Below are 18,658 nucleotides of genomic sequence, written 5' to 3' on the forward strand. Positions count from 1 at the left end.
CATAAAGAATACACCTAGTGATACAAGTCATGAGACTATAATTCCCCATGAGCACGAACTGTCTATTCCTATAGATCATGCTGAGGATTCTCACGTGCACATCCCTGAGGAGGATGACACTATAGTCACTCGAAAGAGCAAGAGACAGAGGGTTGCAAAATCCTTTGGTAATGACTTTATAGTGTACCTTGTGGAAGACCCACCAACTACCATTAGTGAGGCATATTCCTCTCCTGATGCTGACTTATGGAAGGAAGCAATAAGGAGTGAGATGGAATCTATTATGTCTAATGGAACTTGGGAGGTCGTTGACCGTCCTTATGGTTGTCAACCTATAGGCTGCAAATGGATCTTCAAGAAAAAGCTTAGGCCTGATGGTACAATCGAAAGGTACAAGGCAAGGCATGTGGCCAAAGGATGTACCCAAAAAGAGGGTGAAGATTTCTTTGATACCTACTCACCAGTTGCTCAATTGACTACAATTCGCACATTAATAGTTGTGGCAGCCTCTTATGGTCTTATCATTCATCAGATGGATGTTAAGACAGCTTTCCCAAATGGAGAGTTAGATGAGGAGATCTACATGGATCAGCTAGAAGGGTTCATTGCGGATGGTCAAGAGAACAAGGTGTGCAGGTTGATAAAATCATTGTATGGCCTAAAACAAGCACCTAAGCAATGGAATGAAAAGTTTGATAATACTCTTACAGCTGCTGGTTTTGCTGTAAATGAATCTGACATGTGTGTATATTATCGGTATGGTGGGGGTGAGTCTATTATGCTGTGCCTTTATGTTGATGACATCCTGATCTTTGGATCAAATCTCAATGTGATTGAGGAAGTTAAAAATCTTCTATCGAGCAATTTCGAAATGAAAGATTTGGGAGAAGCTGATGTCATTCTAAACATCAAGCTTGTTAGAGAAGGTGATGGTGGGGTAACTTTGTTACAATCTCACTATGTGGAAAAGGTATTGAGTCGCTTTGGTTTTAGTGACTGTGATCCTACTCCAACACCTTATGACCCTAGCATGCTATTGAGAAAGAATCGGAGAATAGCAAGGGATCAATTGACATACTCCTAGATCATTAGCTCGCTCATGTACCTTGCAAGTGCAACAAGACCAGACATCTCATATGCTATGAGTAAGCTAAGTCGGTTTGTGTCAAAACCAGGAGATGATCACTGGCGTGCTCTTGAGAGAGTGTTGCGGTATTTGAAAGGTACTATGACATATGGTATTCATTATACTGGAAACCCAAAAGTGCTGGAAGGCTATTGTGATGCCAACTGGATTTCTGATGTTGATGAGCTTTATGCCACAAGCGGATATGTGTTTCTGTTTGGAGGTGGCGCTGTTTCCTGGAAGTCTTGCAAGCAGACTATCTTAACAAAGTCTACAATGGAAGCAGAACTCGTAGCATTAGACACTGCTGGGGCTGAGGCCGAGTGGCTCTGTGATTTCCTATTGGATTTACCGGTAGTTGAAAAACCGATACCGGCTATTTCCATGAACTGTGACAACCAAACGGTGATTACAAAGGTTAACAGTTCAAGGAATAACATGAAGTCTACAAGGCATGTTAAGAGGAGATTAAAATTTGTCAGAAAGCTGAAAAACTCTGGAGTTATAACAGTGGATTATGTCCACACATCAAATAATCTGGCAGATCAATTCACTAAGGGTCTGTCACGTAATGTGATAGAAAGTGCATCGAGAGAAATGGGTATAATACCCATGTGAAATCTACTATAGTGGTAACCTGCTCTATGTGATCGGAGATCCCATGAAGTAGAGTGGAGAAACAAGCTAGGAGTAGATTGTGAGGAAAGATCCCTTCCTTTAACTCATTTCTGATGCACATCTTTCCTATCTATAAGGCAGGATGGTATTTACCTTAATATATTCCAAGAGTCTTATAAAGGTGAGATGTTGTCCTACAGAACATCTTCTGAGGAGTACACCTATATGAGTCAGACTGCTGGTCACAGTCTATGGGACTTGGGTAATCCCTAAATACTCATGAAAGGCACTGAAGTGTGACTTATATGCTTCTAAACAGCGGGAATGCCCTTTTGTAGCCTAGTATCAGCAAAGGATTTGAGTGAATCTCACTTCGCACAAAACTGTCAATTCAAGGCTTAGTCCATTGTTCAGTTGTGAATGAGTGAAACTCTTATTCTAGATGGATGTTCAACTTAACAGTCTCCATCGAAACACTGGTATATCAAAGGATTGTGATTCTGATACTTCATCATTACAAACCCTAGAGTTTGGTGGGGATTGTTGGATTTATTATGGGCTTGGCCCATTTAATCAATAAACTCTATGGTGTGTAACTGTGGACAATACCAATAGTACCATATTGGAATTCCAAGGGTCGTTGGCTTGACTTATATGGTGGGAATTATTCCACTTAATTTGAGAAGTCAAGAAACGAACCAGGTGTGCCACACGCGCGCGCGCTGCCGCCGGTCGGGCCGGGCGTGGCGTGGCGTGGCGAGGCGAGGCGAGGCAGGCAGGCAGGCAGCGAGTGGGCGAGGCATGGTGTGGTTGTGTTAATTTTTAGCACTCATTAACCACGGGAGTTTCAACTCCGGGTTAAACTTTTCAGATGCTCGTCTCTTGATCTGCCGCATGCGAGATCCTTCTCCTTCAGCTTCCCTTCTGCGATGAGGTTAAAAGGGGAGAACTCCTGTCGCTTGGTACGCTAGCAGAACTCTTTCAGAATCATAGTCCAGCCGAAGTGTGGGTATTTCCATCTCGTAACTCTGCGCGCAAAGAGGAGCGAGAGGGCAGGTGCCTCCGAAGACCTTGCCGTTCGAGACCTTGCACGGGGGATCGGCAATTAGATTTTTGGGGAGCCTTTACGCGACTGCCAGACCATCCTTCTGGTAAACATCTTCTTCTTCCTAGCGTCTTCATCTTGTACGGCATGACAAGAGAAGTTGGACAAAGATCTGGATCCTCGGAGCGCATGGGAGGGTATGATCAATTCATCTCCTTACTGTTTTACATTTTCCAGATTATATATGTTGTCCATCTCTACTGTTTCATATATAGCCATGAATTTATCCAATCTGTTCTGTCGTATCATTTCATGACATGTCTGATGTCTGTTCATGCTAGTAATATGTTATATATGTTTGTTTTAATTTTATAGTCATATTGTTTATGTTGCTATCTATTTATTTTTAGTTGTTTCGTCATGATACATGTACCATGTTTATATGCTTATTATATTTATATGATTCATATATTTTATGTTCCCATGTTCCATATTGTTATGGATATATTTGACATCATGATTTTCATGATTAATTATACTTTATATGTCATCATCGTAATGTTAATTTATGGAATTAAAATAATATGGAAAATACATATATTTCTAACAGCTGCTAGCCGAGCATGCTTTCCCCCTCCAGCGCTGGTGTTCCACCCATGTAGCCTAAGGGACAGTTGCGCCATGGTGCTCCTCAGAGACAGTTGTGCCTCGTGGTAGGAGATGCATGTCCCTGCCGCCAGACTCCACATACAAAGGTAGGGATTGATCCGAATACTTATTTAGATGTTAAATTTTTTGTCTTCTTTCTTCGATTATGAACAAATATCATATAGAGTTTACTATGTAAATTTATATTCTTGTTTTTTAGCATTGAGACTATTAATAATCATAAAAGTAAACCTCAAATACATTCTATATATTTTTTAAATAATTGATACAAAAATCGGTTACGGATACAGATTCAGATGTTTTTCACTTTTTCTGTTGTAGGGAGAAAATAATGCACACAAAAAATATACAAATTTTATTCTTATACCTCACAATATTCTTAATGGCATGACCAAAAAATAGTTTCAAGTTATTTGCATATCCCTTCTCTATCTCTACTATATTAAAACACCAGTTTCAACGATCATCCCGCATCATTTTTTGCAAAAAAAGTCCCTTACACCTTTTGGAATAAACCCACCGTTCTGCTGTCCGCACATCTGCACCGTCCGTTCTACCGCCCCACACCATCCAACTGCGCATGCCCTCTCCCCCAATATCGCGCCCGCCCCTACCCACGCACGACATAACCGCCTTAGCCAGTCGCCCGTTCTGGAAAACATTTAACTTTACTATTGTATAATATAGGAGTTTCATCGGTTTTTTCGTGCGTCAATGCACTCCCGCGCGAGCATCCCATGCCTCGCCGCGTGTGTTTGTATCTACATCAAAATTCAAGGCATACAACAAAAATATTAAGTGAGAGTAGGGATCGAACCAACACCCTCTACCACAACAACACTTGTATAATTGCATTAAAATTAAGAGAGATCGATATCGTTAATATATAAACTAATAATTAGAAAATTTAAAATATAATCACACATGATATATAGGAACCACCGTAACCATGTACCGGCAATATGGATAAATTTCGGACTCATCTACAGCTTTTCATAAGGATGCAGGGTTTAAATGGTAAAAATAAGAAAAACTATGCACAATTGTTGGATCTAAACCTACATTCACATCCACATAGCCACTAGAACACATGTTTTTATGTTTTATACTCTATATTCAAGTATACTATAGAGATTTTATACAAAAACAATGAAATAATAAAATAGGCCAAGTCATGTCGTGCTCGGGCCGACCAAAACCTTGTTGGGCCACAGACCACAAATCAGGCCTGTTTTATTTGGACATGTATACTCGTACACCAGTGTTGCGCCCGCTTAGTCAGATAACATTTATTTCAACTGAATAAGGTCTACCTTAAGTATATAGATACCGTCGCAATGCACAGACACTTAGCTAGTCTATGTTAAAATATTAGATTTATCATATAAGTATGATGTTTTAGTAACATCCATGTACCAATGCTAACGGCGGGTGGTCCTTGGCAGCTACCCGACATAGCAATTTGATCCACTGCTACACTTTTTCCCCGATGCCTATTGCACGAATAGATAAGCTGCTAGCCCAGCACGCCTGTTAGCAACTCCGTCGACTAGTGCACGAACAGTAGTTGCTGGCGGCGTAGGAAAAGGGAGAATAGATGTCGTGGGAAAGAAGAAGATAGCAGTAGCGGCGAAAATGGATTTCCTATTTTGTTATTCGATGGCCTTAATGTTCTCACAAACTGACCTATATCACCATCGAGACCCAGCGACCCACTTAAGTATTACACGCCCCACTTGAGCCAATTCAAACGAACGTTGACACGCCTTCCGTGCGATGACGGCCTTCGCTCTCTTGCTATTGCTCCTCGCTGCTCATCTTCTTGCTCGCCTCGCAAGGATCTCAGCCCGGCGCGCGCCTATGAGCGAGATGTTGATGAGCACATCACACGTCACCGCTGAGGTGTGGCTGGTGCCGCCGAGCTCTTGGAACAGCAGCACGTGCGTGTAGAGCCTGAGAGACAGCGTGTCGGTGGCCGCGCAGACGGCGAGCATGCTCTGCACGGTGTAGGCGTCGGGCGCGTGGTCGGGCCTGTCGCATTTTAAGCGCGTCGAGGGGCACCAGCTTCAGGAACTGCTTCGTCTCTTCCACCCGGGTCACCGTGTAGAGGCTCCCTGTCGGCACCGCCCCGCTAGGCACGACGGCGGCCTTGTTGAGGAAGCCCATGGGGTTGGTGAAGTCCATGCTGAGCTGGAGTCGAAGCGGGAGAAGATCCTGTGGCACATCGACTCGGATGTCGTCGCCGACCACCTCCTGCAGATGCTCGCTTGCGACGTAGCTGCTCGGCACGACACGGATGCCCGGTAAAGGAAGCAAATCACGAGAGCTCATGGTCGTGGCACAAACGATCGAGGACAGATCGACCCAGTCACAGGGAGAGTCTGGATCCGAATCGAGGAAGCGGTGGTGGAAACAGGGCTCCTCGTCGAAGATGGACGTCTCGTCACAGGGCTCTTCACAACGCTCGTCCCGGCAGCGCTCGACGCCATCGCAACATCCGCTGATGCGCTCGGACAGGCGCACCTCCATGAGTCGCATTTCGTCGAGCAGCTTGCGGATGGCGGTGTCTTGGTGCTCCATCATGGAAGATCAGGGTCGCCGCGGCACAGCAGCAAGCGAATCCAGGAGACTGAATCTGATACCAGATGTTAGCAACTCCGTCGACTAGTGCACGAACAGCAGTTGCTGGCGGCGTAGGAAAAGGGAGAAGAGATGTCGTGGGAAAGAAGAAGATAGCAATAGTGGCAAAAATGGATTTGCTATTTTGTTATTTTATGGCCTTAATGTTCTCACAGACTGACCTATATCATCATTGAGACCTAGCGGCCCACTTAAGTATTACACGGCCCACTTGAGTCCATTCAAACGAATGTTGACACGCCTTCCGTGCGATGACAACCTTCGCTCTCTTGCTGCTGCTCCTCGCTGCTCATCTTCTTGCTCGCCGTCGAAGACTCCCTTGCACCTTAGCAACTCCGTCGACTAGTGCACGAACAGCAGTTGCTGGCCGCATAGGAAAAGGGAGAAGAGATGTCGTGGGAAATAAGAAGATAGCAGTAGCGGCAAAAATGGATTTGCTATTTTGTTATTCGACGACCTTAATGTTCTCATAGACTGACCTATATCACCATCGAGACCCAGCGGCCCACTTAAGTATTATACGGCCCACTTGAGCCCATTCAAACGAACGTTGACATGCCTTCCGTGCGATGACGGCCTTCGCTCTGTTGTTGTTGCTCCTCACTGTTCATCTTCTTGCTCGCTGTCGAAGACTCCCTTGCACCTTCCGACGTCACGGGGCTGAGAACGCTGGAGGGGATGTTGTTGCCCTTCCACTCCATCACTGACGTTTGACCTTTGTAGCTTTAGGAGTCAATATGGTCAGGATTTAATGGCAATAACAACACACGGTAGACCACTCTAATAACACACATCTGAAAATAGATATTATAGTGTGTTCTACAAGACACACTTTTACTATTATTCTTAATATTTTAGTATAAATAAAATATCAGTAGTGACACTAGTAAGACTTTAAATTTCTCCTCGAATGAGCAAATGATGAATATAGTACATAATTAATATAGTATTAGCGCTCTTAACTTCTAGCTAGTAGTCATATAGGAATATAAGCTCATTTGGTTCACTCCAAAGTCTCATTGAGACAAGTATCAAGTTTCAACATCATGGCTTGAGTAGACTAAACTACAAACCGCCGTAGCGCATGCCTCTCTAGCTGCTTCATCATTTACTTATATATACTAAAAAGACTCACACGAGAGTTCATCCATTTTTGCTTTCTCCTATTCATGAAACATATTTTGACCAGCATTGTTTATGCGTGAAGCCGGAACAATTTGTGTTCGGCTTCAACAGCTGGTCATGCGAATCCCCAGCAGCCTAGCCTGATGCGCTCCGGTCACAGGAAGCCCATTTCGTTTAAACATGCATTTGGTAGCCACACTTTTTCATAAAAACATATTGCTGAAATTGTGTCAGGATGGTTGCAAGATAGTTTACGTGTGTGGTTCGATGTTAGAGCATCTTTAACAACTCTCAAAAACATTTCTCCAATACATGAAAATTAGAACATCCATACAAATTTAAATCCTAAAAAATGCTACCACTTTAATAACTTCCAATATATATTTTTTTCAAAAATCTAATGAGCTTGTTTTTCTATGCAAACAATTCCAATGTCACGGCACACTTCGGCAGCACCAAGCCACGAGCATGGCCTTTTCGGTACTGAAAAACAGTAAACTTCTTTTTGAGAGCTTTTGTTGAAACTTCTGCGAACGACCCACACTCAGAAGTGATAAAATACACTTCTCGCATTAATACCTGCTCTGACCCAAACCAACAATTTTGGACTCGCTTCGCGCGTGTAAACAATATTATCTCTTGCTTGGGTCGATGTCGTATCAGCTAATACGATACGACGACCATTTAGGAGCACTCGAGCTTGCACACCAACAGAAGCAGCCATCCTCTAGCCTCTATGCACACAGTGACAAAAGTTCCAAATCGAGAACGATTCCTACGCTCTGTCAAGTACTCGCCCGGGCCGGTCGTCTCGTCTGCCAGTGCCATGTCGGCGGGAAGTGTGGCCGCCATGCCTGGCACTGACTCGGCGCCGCACTTCATGCTGGTCCCGATGATGGCCGCGGGCCACGCCGGCCCGATGCTTGACATGGCCCGCACCCTCTCCGGGTGAGGCGCGCTTGTCACATTCGTCACAACGCCCCTCAACCTGCCCCGCCTCGGCCGCGCCCCTAGCGACGGCGCGCTCCCCATCCGCTTCCTGCCGCTCCGCTTCCCCTGCGCCGAGGCAGGCCTCCCCGAGGGCTGCGAGAGCCTCGACGCGCTCCCAGGCCTCGGCCTCCTCTGCAACTTCAACGATGCCTGCGCCATGCTCCGCCCTCAGGGACAGGGAGGGCGATGCCCTGCCGCCGAGCTGCATCGTCTCTGACGCCTGCCACCCGTGGACCGGCGGGGTGGCAAGGGAGCTCGGTGTGTCGTGCTTCTTGTTCGACGGGTTCTGCGCCTTCTCCTCCTTGTGCATGTGCCAGATGAATCTCCACAGGATCTTCGAGGGCGTCGTCGACGACGACACGCGCCCCGCGCGCGTCCCTGCTTTCCCCATCGACGTCGAGATATCGAGGGCGCGGTCGCCCGGAAACTTCACGGGTCCCGGCATGAAGGAGTTCGGCGAGGAGATCATGGCCGAGAGCGCGAGAGCCGATGGCCTGGTGGTGAACAGCTTCACGGAGATGGAGCCCATGTTTGTTGATGCCTATGAGGCGGCCCTCGGCAAGAAGGTATGGACCTTCGGGCCTCTCTTCCTGGCCCCCACCATGCCGCTGGCGGCGACAGCAGAGGACGCCAACGCCGTCCGGTGCGTGAGTTGGCTCGAGTCCAAGAAGCCTCGAACCGCGGTGTTCGTGAGCATCGGTAGCCTGGTGCGCTCGTCGCTGCCGCAGCTCGTCGAAATCGGGCACGGCCTCGAGGCAACCAAGCGCCCGTTCATCTGGGTTGTCAAGCCGCGCAACCTCGCCGAGTTCGAGTGGTGGCTGTCCGAGGACGGCTTCGAGTCCCGCGTCGGGGAGACGGGCCTGGTGATCAGGGACTGGGCACCGCAGAAGGTGATCCTGTTGAACCCGGCGATGGGAGCCTTCGTGACGCACTGCGGTTGGAACTCCGTGCTCGAGTGCGTCGCGGCGGGCCTGCCGATGGTGTCATGCCCGCACTTCGCCGAGCAGTTCATGAACGAGAAGCTCGTGGTGGATGTGCTGCGGGTCGGCATCAAGGGTGCCGCGCAGTGGGGCATGGAGGCGGAGGGTGTGCTGGCGACGAGGCAGGACGTGGAGAGGGCGGTGGCTGCGGTGATGGACTGCGGGGAGGAGGGCTCCGCGCGCCGGGCAAGGGCCGCCGAGCTCGGTAGGAAAGCTCAGGAAGCCGTGGTACACGGTGGCTCGTCATTCCGGAACGTGGCGCTGCTCATACAACACGTCCAGCAGCGAGCCAGCACTAGAAATCCATGGATTGAAAAGAAGCCGAGTGACCGTAGATAAATGTGCACTAACACGAGTACCACATTAATAACTGTATTACCCAATTGATAAAAACATTATGTATTATTTCAAATATTCTTATCCTCCTCACATAGTCACACGGTGGCCTTCATCTGCTCAACGAAGTCCACCAGAAGTGTCGTGTTCCGATCCGACGAGCCGACACGCGCCACGGCGTCCCGCGCTTTCCTGCCAAGCTCGGTAGCCCACGCCTGCCGCGCTGCCCCCCCCCCCCCCACCCTGCCGTCCATCACTGCCTCCAAGGCCCTCTCTACATCCTCCCATGTCGCCACCATGCCCTCCATCTCCACACCCCACTGTGTCACGTCTTTCACGCCAACGAGCACCCCCACCCGCAGCACGTCCACCACGAGCTTCTCGTTCATGAACTGATCCCCAAAGTGCGGCCACGTTGTCATCGGTAGCCCCGCCGCGACGCACTCCAGCACGGAGTTCCAGCCGCAGTGCATCACGAAGGCGCCCGTGGCCGGGTGCGACAGGATTGCCTTCTGCGGCGCCCAGCCCGTGACCACGAGCCCCCTATCCCCAACGTGGCGCTCAAAGCCGTCGTCGGACAGCCACCGCTCGAACTCGGCGAGGCTGGCGGGCTTCACAACCCAGATGAACGGGCGGTTGCTCGCCTCCAGCCCGTGGGCGATCTCCACGAGCTGCGGCTGCGACGAACGGGCCAGGCTGCCGAAGCTCACAAGCCCCATGGACCGGGGCTTCTTTTGCTCAAGCTAGCTCCCGCAGTGGACGGCGATCGCGTCATCAGAGCCAGACGTCGTGGACAACGGCATGTTGATGTTGTGCTGGAGGAAGAGAGGCCCCACGACCCATATCTTCTTGCCGAGCGCCGCCTCATAGGCATCAACGAAGAGGGGCTCGAGCTCTGCGAAGCTATTGACAACCAGGCCATCGGCTCTCGTGTTTTCAGCCATGACCTCATCGGCGAACACCTTGCCGAAACCTGAGAAGTTTTCCGGCGACCGCGCCTGACATCTCGACGTGTATGGGGAAGCCAGGGATGCGCACAGGGCGCTTGTGGTCACTGATTCCCTCGGAGACGCTGTGGATGCTCATCTAGCGCATGTAGAATGAGGAGAAAGCGCAGAAGGTCTCCAACGCGAGCCGCGGCATGCCAAGCTCCCGCGCCACCGCTCCAGTCCATGGGTGGCAGGTATCGGAATCGAGGCCGCTCGCCAGGGTGTCGGCCTCCCTAAGGTCCGCAACGAGTGGCGCGCGGAGCATGGCGCACAAGTCGTGGAAGTTTCTGAGGAAGTCAATGCCCGGGAGCGCGTCGGCACTCTCGCAGCCCTCGGGTAGACCGGCCTCAGCGCATGGGAAGAGGAGCGGGAGGAAGTGGATGGGGAGCGCGCCATCAACGGGGGCACGGCCGAGGCAGAGCAGGTTCAACGGCGTGGTGACGAACGTGACCAGCGCTCCTCGGCCTGCCAGAGCGCGGGCCATGTCGAGCATCAGACCAGCGTGGCCCGTGGCCAGCATAGGCACCAGCACAAAGTGCGGCATCGCGAATCCGTGCGGACGACACCTAGACCGACCAAGACAGAGCGTGTGGCTGAACAGGGTCTTGCTTTGGAGCCGACGACATGGGGGTTGTGAGTTTGTGACGGCGAGGTTGGATGGGCAATGTTGACGACTGCTAATCGTCGTCGATTAGTCCCGCAGAGATGCGGACAGTGATTGGGACTGAAGGCTTGAGACATACTCTCTCGGTTTTTGTCGCAATTTAGTGCAAAAATAAATTAACAGACGATAAATATTTAAGAACAAAGGTAGTATTCTAACGTAGAGGAGTGTGGATTGAACGCAGCCACTCTCACTAGATGCTCCTTCCAGATGGAATTCAACTTACCTTTTGTCCAAGGACGACATATATTATAGAGGTGCTTCTAGTAGGCTTATGAAACTGAACAAAAAAAAGATATGTGTTGAGCACTATTTGAAACACTGAGTATGGTTGGACGGTCCGGCATTGAGGCTCCAATGGTATGGCCTGCGGATAGTCCAGTCATAGGCGCGGACGGTCCGCGATAGGATTAGATCAGCCGATTAAACTCATATATCCTCGCATGTTTATCCCTCTAATCTTGCGAGAGATGTTGGAGAATGCTTAGGAACGGGTCTAGACATCCCCCTTATATATTTGAAGGGTACGACCGATTGAATAACAAATAATCGAATCAACAATCAATTTATCTTTCGTTCTTTACCTTTTTTTCCTAGGAGTAGACGGTAATGTAGCTTTCTCTCTCTAATCTTCACCCTTCTCTGACTCTACATCGTATAGAGGCGTCTCGGGTGGTCTGCTGATTCTAAGACAAATCCTAGGATCTCTCCTCCCCGACAGGGTCCCACCCGGGAGCGAGATCCAGGTGCTGTCGGCGAACTTTGTTGCCTTTGCGCACACATGGACCGTCCGACCATCAGACGTGGACCATCCGGCTTGTCGGTTGAAACTCTAGCCTCTGCACCAGGTCGCGGACCGTCTGGCCCTTGACCGTAGATGGTTTGCGCTATCGCAAAGAGCACCGTCGCCATTACACATCACAGTGATTGATGCCCAGATCGGCGCTAACAATATGCAATGTTGTCGGATGAAAAAATATATGCAAGTGTACTACAGATCTATTTCATCAAAGCTTTTTTGTGCATTACATCTTTAAATTCAGAGTGGTGTACTAGTGCAAATGACACTATTAGAGAAATGGTTAATTCTGTGAGGCCGTCTGCAGCAGTCTACCCAAAGTTTACACAAAAGCACTGTTTTGCACTATATACTGCATTGTTCGTAGAGTAGAGTTTGATATGAGTATGGAGATTGGTAAGCTACTGGTCTTGGAGAGTGGAGATAGCCTAAACATCGAGTTGAGTTTGAGAAGTACTGGGAAAACTCAAATGTTGCCTTTGATGTGACTCTGTTTCTTGAACTAGGTACAATGAAAGGCAATATAATTTTGCATGAGAAAGATTTATGGCCCATGATTACACTATGGTAAAGTAGAAGAGTTCCTTGTTGTCAGACGAATGTATCGGCAATATGCTTCTTTTTCCCCAAAGCCCTGTTGGACCGAACTCTAGTATCAACCCCGAAACAAAGAGTAAGAATAAATTTTCAGAACTACTAGTCTACTACTCCCTTCGCCTAAAATATAATTATTTTTTAGCTCACTTTTTTCTGTTTACGTTTATTCAAATGATAGTGAATATAGAAATACATGAAAACCATGTTCATATGTTACTTAATAGATATGTTATTAGTCTAAAACAAATTATATTTTGGGATGGAGTGAGTGCTACTTATCTGGAGGGGAGGGCTGGCGAAGACGATAGATGAAGCAAAGGCAAATGACTAGGACAAATACATGGCATAATCACCACTAAGCGTTCCTAAAGTTGGTCCTAATAAATTTGAGCTCTTATCATGGTAGAAGACATATCAACAAGTATAACAAATTCTAGTGTACTTGCTCGTAATATCTTAGCCATCTAAGCATCCACTATTGCTTCAAAATCTGCTATTTGTCATTGATCCATTCGGTAGAATCCTCGAACCTAGGAGGGTAGAAACATTGGTATGTGCTAAAGATTGGATGGCAGCCTGTTGTGCATTATCATAGAGAATTTTGGCTATCCAATGAAATATTTTCCTTCAAAATTTGCAGATCATAATTAAGAAGTCCGATCTTATTGTTAATTTGACACTCAAGGATTTTAAGAATTAGGTATGACAGTTTTTGGAGGATCGGTGATGCGACCAGAAGGGTAAATGAGAGTTAATCAAATTTTCAATTGAGCACTTAACTTCAATTTAGATGAAGAAATCGCTCAAACCAAAATCACATCAACCAACCAGTAATCTCATAATTTAAAAATGTTCCTAGGACTCATACCATAGTCACAAGAAACGGGTATGGTGGTAGCGACCCTCGATCCGAAAACGTGACCCAAAAACGCGGGGTCATTTTTGAAAGGGAAATGGGCTTAATCATTTCCTATAATCGATATTGGTGGTTGACGTCCATCACAAACCACGTGGACTAACTAGTTTGCCTAGATGTCTTTTATCTCATGTGCATAAGGTTCAACATAAACCAAGAAAGAAATTAAGTTGGGGATTCAATCAAGTGTGGAGCAAAGAGTTGGAATAGTGCTGCCAAGTGGCGCACCGGATAGTGTCCGATGCCCTAGGCCAGGCACCACTCAAACTGGCCACTCTCGAGTTTTCCAGAGACGTGCTCCACTATAATTCACCAGACTGTCCGGTGTGCACCAGACATGTCTGGTGAGCCAACGGAGCAACGGTCAACTACGTATACAGTGAAAGCGCATAGTGCAGAAGTCAGATGTCAGGCTGCGAAGTCAGAACGCACCGGACATGTACAGTGTCCCACCGGACTGTTCGGTGTAGCTACAAGACAAAAAACTTCAATGATCAACCGCTCCAAACGCCAACGGGTCGATGACGTGGCACGCACCGGACACCGAACAGCGTCCTGTCCGGTGCACCACCGGACTATCCGGTACACCGTCGATAGCAATGGCTAGAATAGTGGTTGGGGTTATATACCCCCAACCACCTCCATTCAATCCATCCAAGTTTTATGAACTCAACATTCAATACAACAGCAAAAGACTACTCTCCAAGACATAATCAATAGATCAAATCCTCTCTAAGCCTCCAAATCAACTCAATTGCCTAGTGACTTGAGATAGGGTGTTTTGTGTTCTTTTGTTGCTCTTGTTGCTTGGATTGCTTTCTCCTTCTCCATTCTTATTCTTATAAGTGCCTTGTAAAGCTAGCAAGAGAAACCTAAGTGTGTGGTGATCCTTGCGGGATCTTAGTGACCCAAGTGATTAAGGAGAAGTCTCGACCGGTCTGTGTGACCGATTGAGAGAGGGAAAGGGTTGGAATAGACCCAGCCTTTGTGGCCTCCTCAATGGGGACTAGGTTCTTTGGAACCGAACCTCGGTAAACAAATCACCGTGTCCACTTGTTGATCTTCACTTGATTCGTTTCCCCTCTTTCCTCTCTCTCTAGTTCCCTTGCTTTTGAGTTTGCTCCCAAACATTATCCGCATTGATTGAGCAACTCTAAGCAAGGAGAACTATCTATTGTACTCTGATTTAATTCTAACGCTCACCCTGGCCTTAATGTGTGTTTAAAGTTTATAAATTTCAGGTTTCGCCTATTCACCCCACCCCCCCTCTAGGCGACTTTCAATTGGTATCAGAGGAGGTGCTTCATTAAGAGTCTAACAAACTCAAAGTGATGTCTAGAGATCACGCCAAGAGGGAGATTGTCACCGGCGACAAGGCCGTAGGCTCGGAAAGGACACCGTCAAGGGAGTTCGGTGACAAATACAAGGTAGAATCCTCTTCCTCCATCAAGTCACATAGGAAGGGTGACAAGAATAAAAAGAAAATGAAGAAGGTGGTCTAATATGAGACCGACTCTTCATCACCTTCCACATCCGGCGCCGAGTCTACAACTTCGAAGCGCCACGAGCGTAAGAAGTATAGTAAGATGCCTCTTCGCTATCCTCGCATTCCTAAACGTGTTCGTCTACTTTCGGTACCCCTAGGCAAACCACCATATTTTGATGGTGAAGACTATTGTATGTGGAGTGATAAAATGAGGCACCATCTAACCTCACTCCACGAAAGCATATGTGATATTGTTGAGTTTGGAGCGCAGGCACCACAGGTGGGCGACGAGGACTACGACTCAGATGAGGCCGCCCAAATTAGGCATTTTAATTCCCAAGCAACTTCTATACTCCTCGTGTCCTTATGTCGAGAGGAGTATAATAAGGTGCAAGGGTTGAAAAATGCCAAAGAGATTTGGGATGTCCTCAAAAGGGCGCACAAAGGGTACGAGGTGACCAAGATCACCAAACGTGAAACGATCGAGGGAGAACTCGATCGATTCGTCCTCAACAAAGGAGAGGAGCCACAAGCGATGTACAACCGGCTCAAAACAATGGTGAATCAAGTGCGCAACCTCAGGAGCACCAAGTGGGATGACCATGAGATGGTCAAGGTTATTCTTATATCTCTTGTTATTTGTAATCCCACTCAAGTGCAACTAATCTGTGGAGACCCTAGATATAAATAGATGTCTCTCGAGGAAGTGATTGGCAAGTTTGTGAGCTTTGAACTAATGATCAAAGACTCCAAACACATTGTCAACTTGGAGCAAGGCACCACCTCCACATCCGAGGTGCAACTCGTTGCATTCAAAGCAACGGAAGAAAAGAAGGAAGAGTCTACACCAAGTAGACCCAATCGACGCCTCCAACCTCGACAACGAGGAGATGGCTCTTATCATTAAGAGCTTTCGACAAATCCTCAAACAAAGCAAGGGATAGGACTACAAGCCCTGTTCCAAGAGGGTGTGCTACAGGTGTGGTAAGTCCGGTCACTTTATTGCTAAATGCCCATATACAAGTGACAGTGACAGGGACGATGACAAGAAAGGAAAGAAGAGGATGGAGAAGAAGAGATACTGAAAGGGAAATGTGCCCTTGGGCCATTTCTAAGTATTTTGGTGACTAAGTGCCAACACAAGTGCTTTTGTGTTAATTTATGTAAAGTGGTGGACAAAGTACAAATCATGTCAAAAAGTACGTTTCTAGACTTAGTACATTGCTTTATGGACTAATGTATTGTGTCTAAGTGCTGGAAACAGGAAAGATTGAATTGGAAATGAGATGGCTTTGTTCAGCCAAAGTCTGCTCAGTCTGGGTGCATCGGACTGTCCGGTGGTGCACCGGACAGTGTCCGGTGCGCTAGGCTGGCTCTGGCGAACAGGCTGCTCTCGGGACTTCGACGGCGGTGTACGGCTATAATTCAACGGACTGTCCGGTGGTGCACCGGACTGTCCGGTGAGCCGTTCACAGGCGAACTCGTCGCTCTCGGGAGATGATTAACGGCGTATGGCTAAAATTCACTGGTCTGTCCGGTGGTGCACCGGACTGTCCGGTGAGTCAACAGTCAGCCGGGGCAACGGTCGGCCGAGGATTCCGCGCGTGATGCGTGGCCGAGCCAACGGTCACATTGGTGCACCGGACAGTGTCTTGTGCGCCAACGGCTCTCAGACTCCTCTCTAGCCACTTGGCGATTATTGTGCTAACGATTAACCAAGTTTTTGTGGCTTAAGTTTCAAGTTTCGCAGGATCACCTATTCACCCCCCCTTTAGGTGCTCTCAATTGGTATCAAAGCCGTTCTCTTCATAAAGGGACTAATCGCCCGAAGAGATGGATCCTAAGGGGAAGGGAATCGTGATCAACGATAAGGAGAAGGAGTCTTTCGTCAACGAGCCGAAGAATGACAAGCCTACCGACTCGGGCTCGGGCCACAAGCGCAAAGATGGGAAGAAGAAGAAGACGAGACACATCAAGGAGATCGTCTACTACGACGACAGCGATGAGTCCACTTCTTCCCAAAAGGATGACTACGACTACGAGAAACAAAAGACGGTTAATTCGAATTTTTCTTTCGATTACTCTCATATTCCTCAGAGTTCAAATTCACATTTGCTCTCCATTCCTCTCGGCAAGCCTCCACACTTTGATGGGGAGGACTACGGATTTTGGAGCCACAAAATGCGTAGTCACCTGTTCTCTCTCCATCCAAGCATATGGGAGATTGTTGAGAATGGAATGAAATTTGATAGCTCGGATAGTCCTATTTTTATTAATGAACAGATTCATAGAAATGCACAAGCTACTACTGTGTTGTTAGCCTCCTTGTGCAGGGACGAGTACCATAAGGTGAGCGGCTTGGACAATGCCAAGCAAATCTGGGACACCCTCAAGATCTCTCATGAGGGGAACGACATCACTTTGCTCACCAAGATGGAGTTGGTGGAGGGCGAGCTTGGAAGATTTGCGATGATAAGGGGCGAGGAGCCAACTCAAACATACAACTGGCTCAAGACCCTCATCAACAAGATAAGGAGCTACGGAAGCACGCGATGGACGGACCATGACGTCGTCCGCCTAATGCTAAGGTCCTTTACTGTACTTGATCCACACTTGGTGAACAATATTCGTGAAAATCCTCGGTACACCAAGATGTCGCCCGAAGAAGTCCTTGGGAAGTTCGTGAGCGGGCGAATGATGATCAAGGAGGCAAGATACGTGGACGACGCGTTGAATGGTCCAATCAATAAGCCTCAACCCGTTGCTCTCAAGGCAACGAGAAGCAAGGAGGCGCTACCTAGCAAGGTGGCGCAAATTGAGGCGGCAGGGCTCAATGATGAAGAGATGGCCCTCATCATCAAGCGCTTCAAGACGGCGCTAAAGGGTCGCAAGGGACAGCCAAGCAAGACCAAGACAAAGGGGAAGCGTTCATGCTTCAAATGTGGTAAGATTGGTCATTTTATCGCTAACTGTCCCGATAATGGAAGTGACCAGGAACAAGGGAGCAAGAGGGAGAAGAAGAAGAATTACAAGAAGGCCAAGGGCGAGGCACATCTTGGAAAGGAGTGGGATTCGGATTGCTCCTCCTCTGACTCCGACAATGAAGGACTCGCCGCCACCGCCTTCAACAAGTCATCCCTCTTCCCCAACGAGCGTCACACATGCCTCATGGCGAAGGAGAAGAAGGTATGTACTCGAGACAGTACTACTTATGATTGTTCTAGTGATGATGAGTCTAGCGATCAGGAAATAGATTACTCTAGTTTGTTCAAGGGATTGGATAGAAATAAAATTGATAAAATCAATGAATTGATTGATGCCTTGAATGAAAAGGATAGACTTTTAGAAAAGCAAGAGGATTTGTTGTATGAAGAACATGATAAATTTGTAGAGGCACAAAAATCTCATGCTTTAGAAGTTAAAAGAAATGAAATGCTTTCTTATGAACTATCTACTTGTCATGAAACCATTTCTACTTTAAAAGGTGTTAATGATGATTTAAGTGCTAAACTAGAAGTAGCTAGTAAATCTAACTCTTGTGTAGAACATGTTTGCACTAGGTGTAAAGATCTTAATGTTGATACTTGTAGTGAACACCTAGAGTGCATTTCTAAACTGAATGATGAATTGGCTAGTCTTAATGCCCAACTTAAGACTAGCAAAAGTGAATTTGACAAA

General features: G+C 47.5%; 2 protein-coding genes across 2 annotated transcripts; one reads left to right on the forward strand and one right to left on the reverse strand.

Annotated features, from left to right (window-relative positions):
- The first annotated feature begins 8,100 nt into the window (after positions 1-8,100).
- On the forward strand, positions 8,101-9,532 carry LOC103628614 (UDP-glycosyltransferase 73C6). Its single transcript, XM_008648784.2, is given in 2 exon segments — positions 8,101-8,378; positions 8,380-9,532. Coding segments are annotated over 2 exon segments (1,428 nt in total). The 5' UTR covers positions 8,101-8,103.
- A 25-nt stretch (positions 9,533-9,557) lies between these two features.
- LOC103628616 (UDP-glycosyltransferase 73D1) lies at positions 9,558-11,062 on the reverse strand. Its single transcript, XM_008648786.3, is given in 2 exon segments — positions 9,558-10,528; positions 10,530-11,062. Coding segments are annotated over 2 exon segments (1,434 nt in total). The 3' UTR covers positions 9,558-9,627.
- Positions 11,063-18,658: the final 7,596 nt, after the last annotated feature.

This window comes from Zea mays, chromosome 5 (genome assembly GCF_902167145.1).
Source record: "Zea mays cultivar B73 chromosome 5, Zm-B73-REFERENCE-NAM-5.0, whole genome shotgun sequence".
NCBI classification, from domain to species: domain Eukaryota; kingdom Viridiplantae; phylum Streptophyta; class Magnoliopsida; order Poales; family Poaceae; genus Zea; species Zea mays.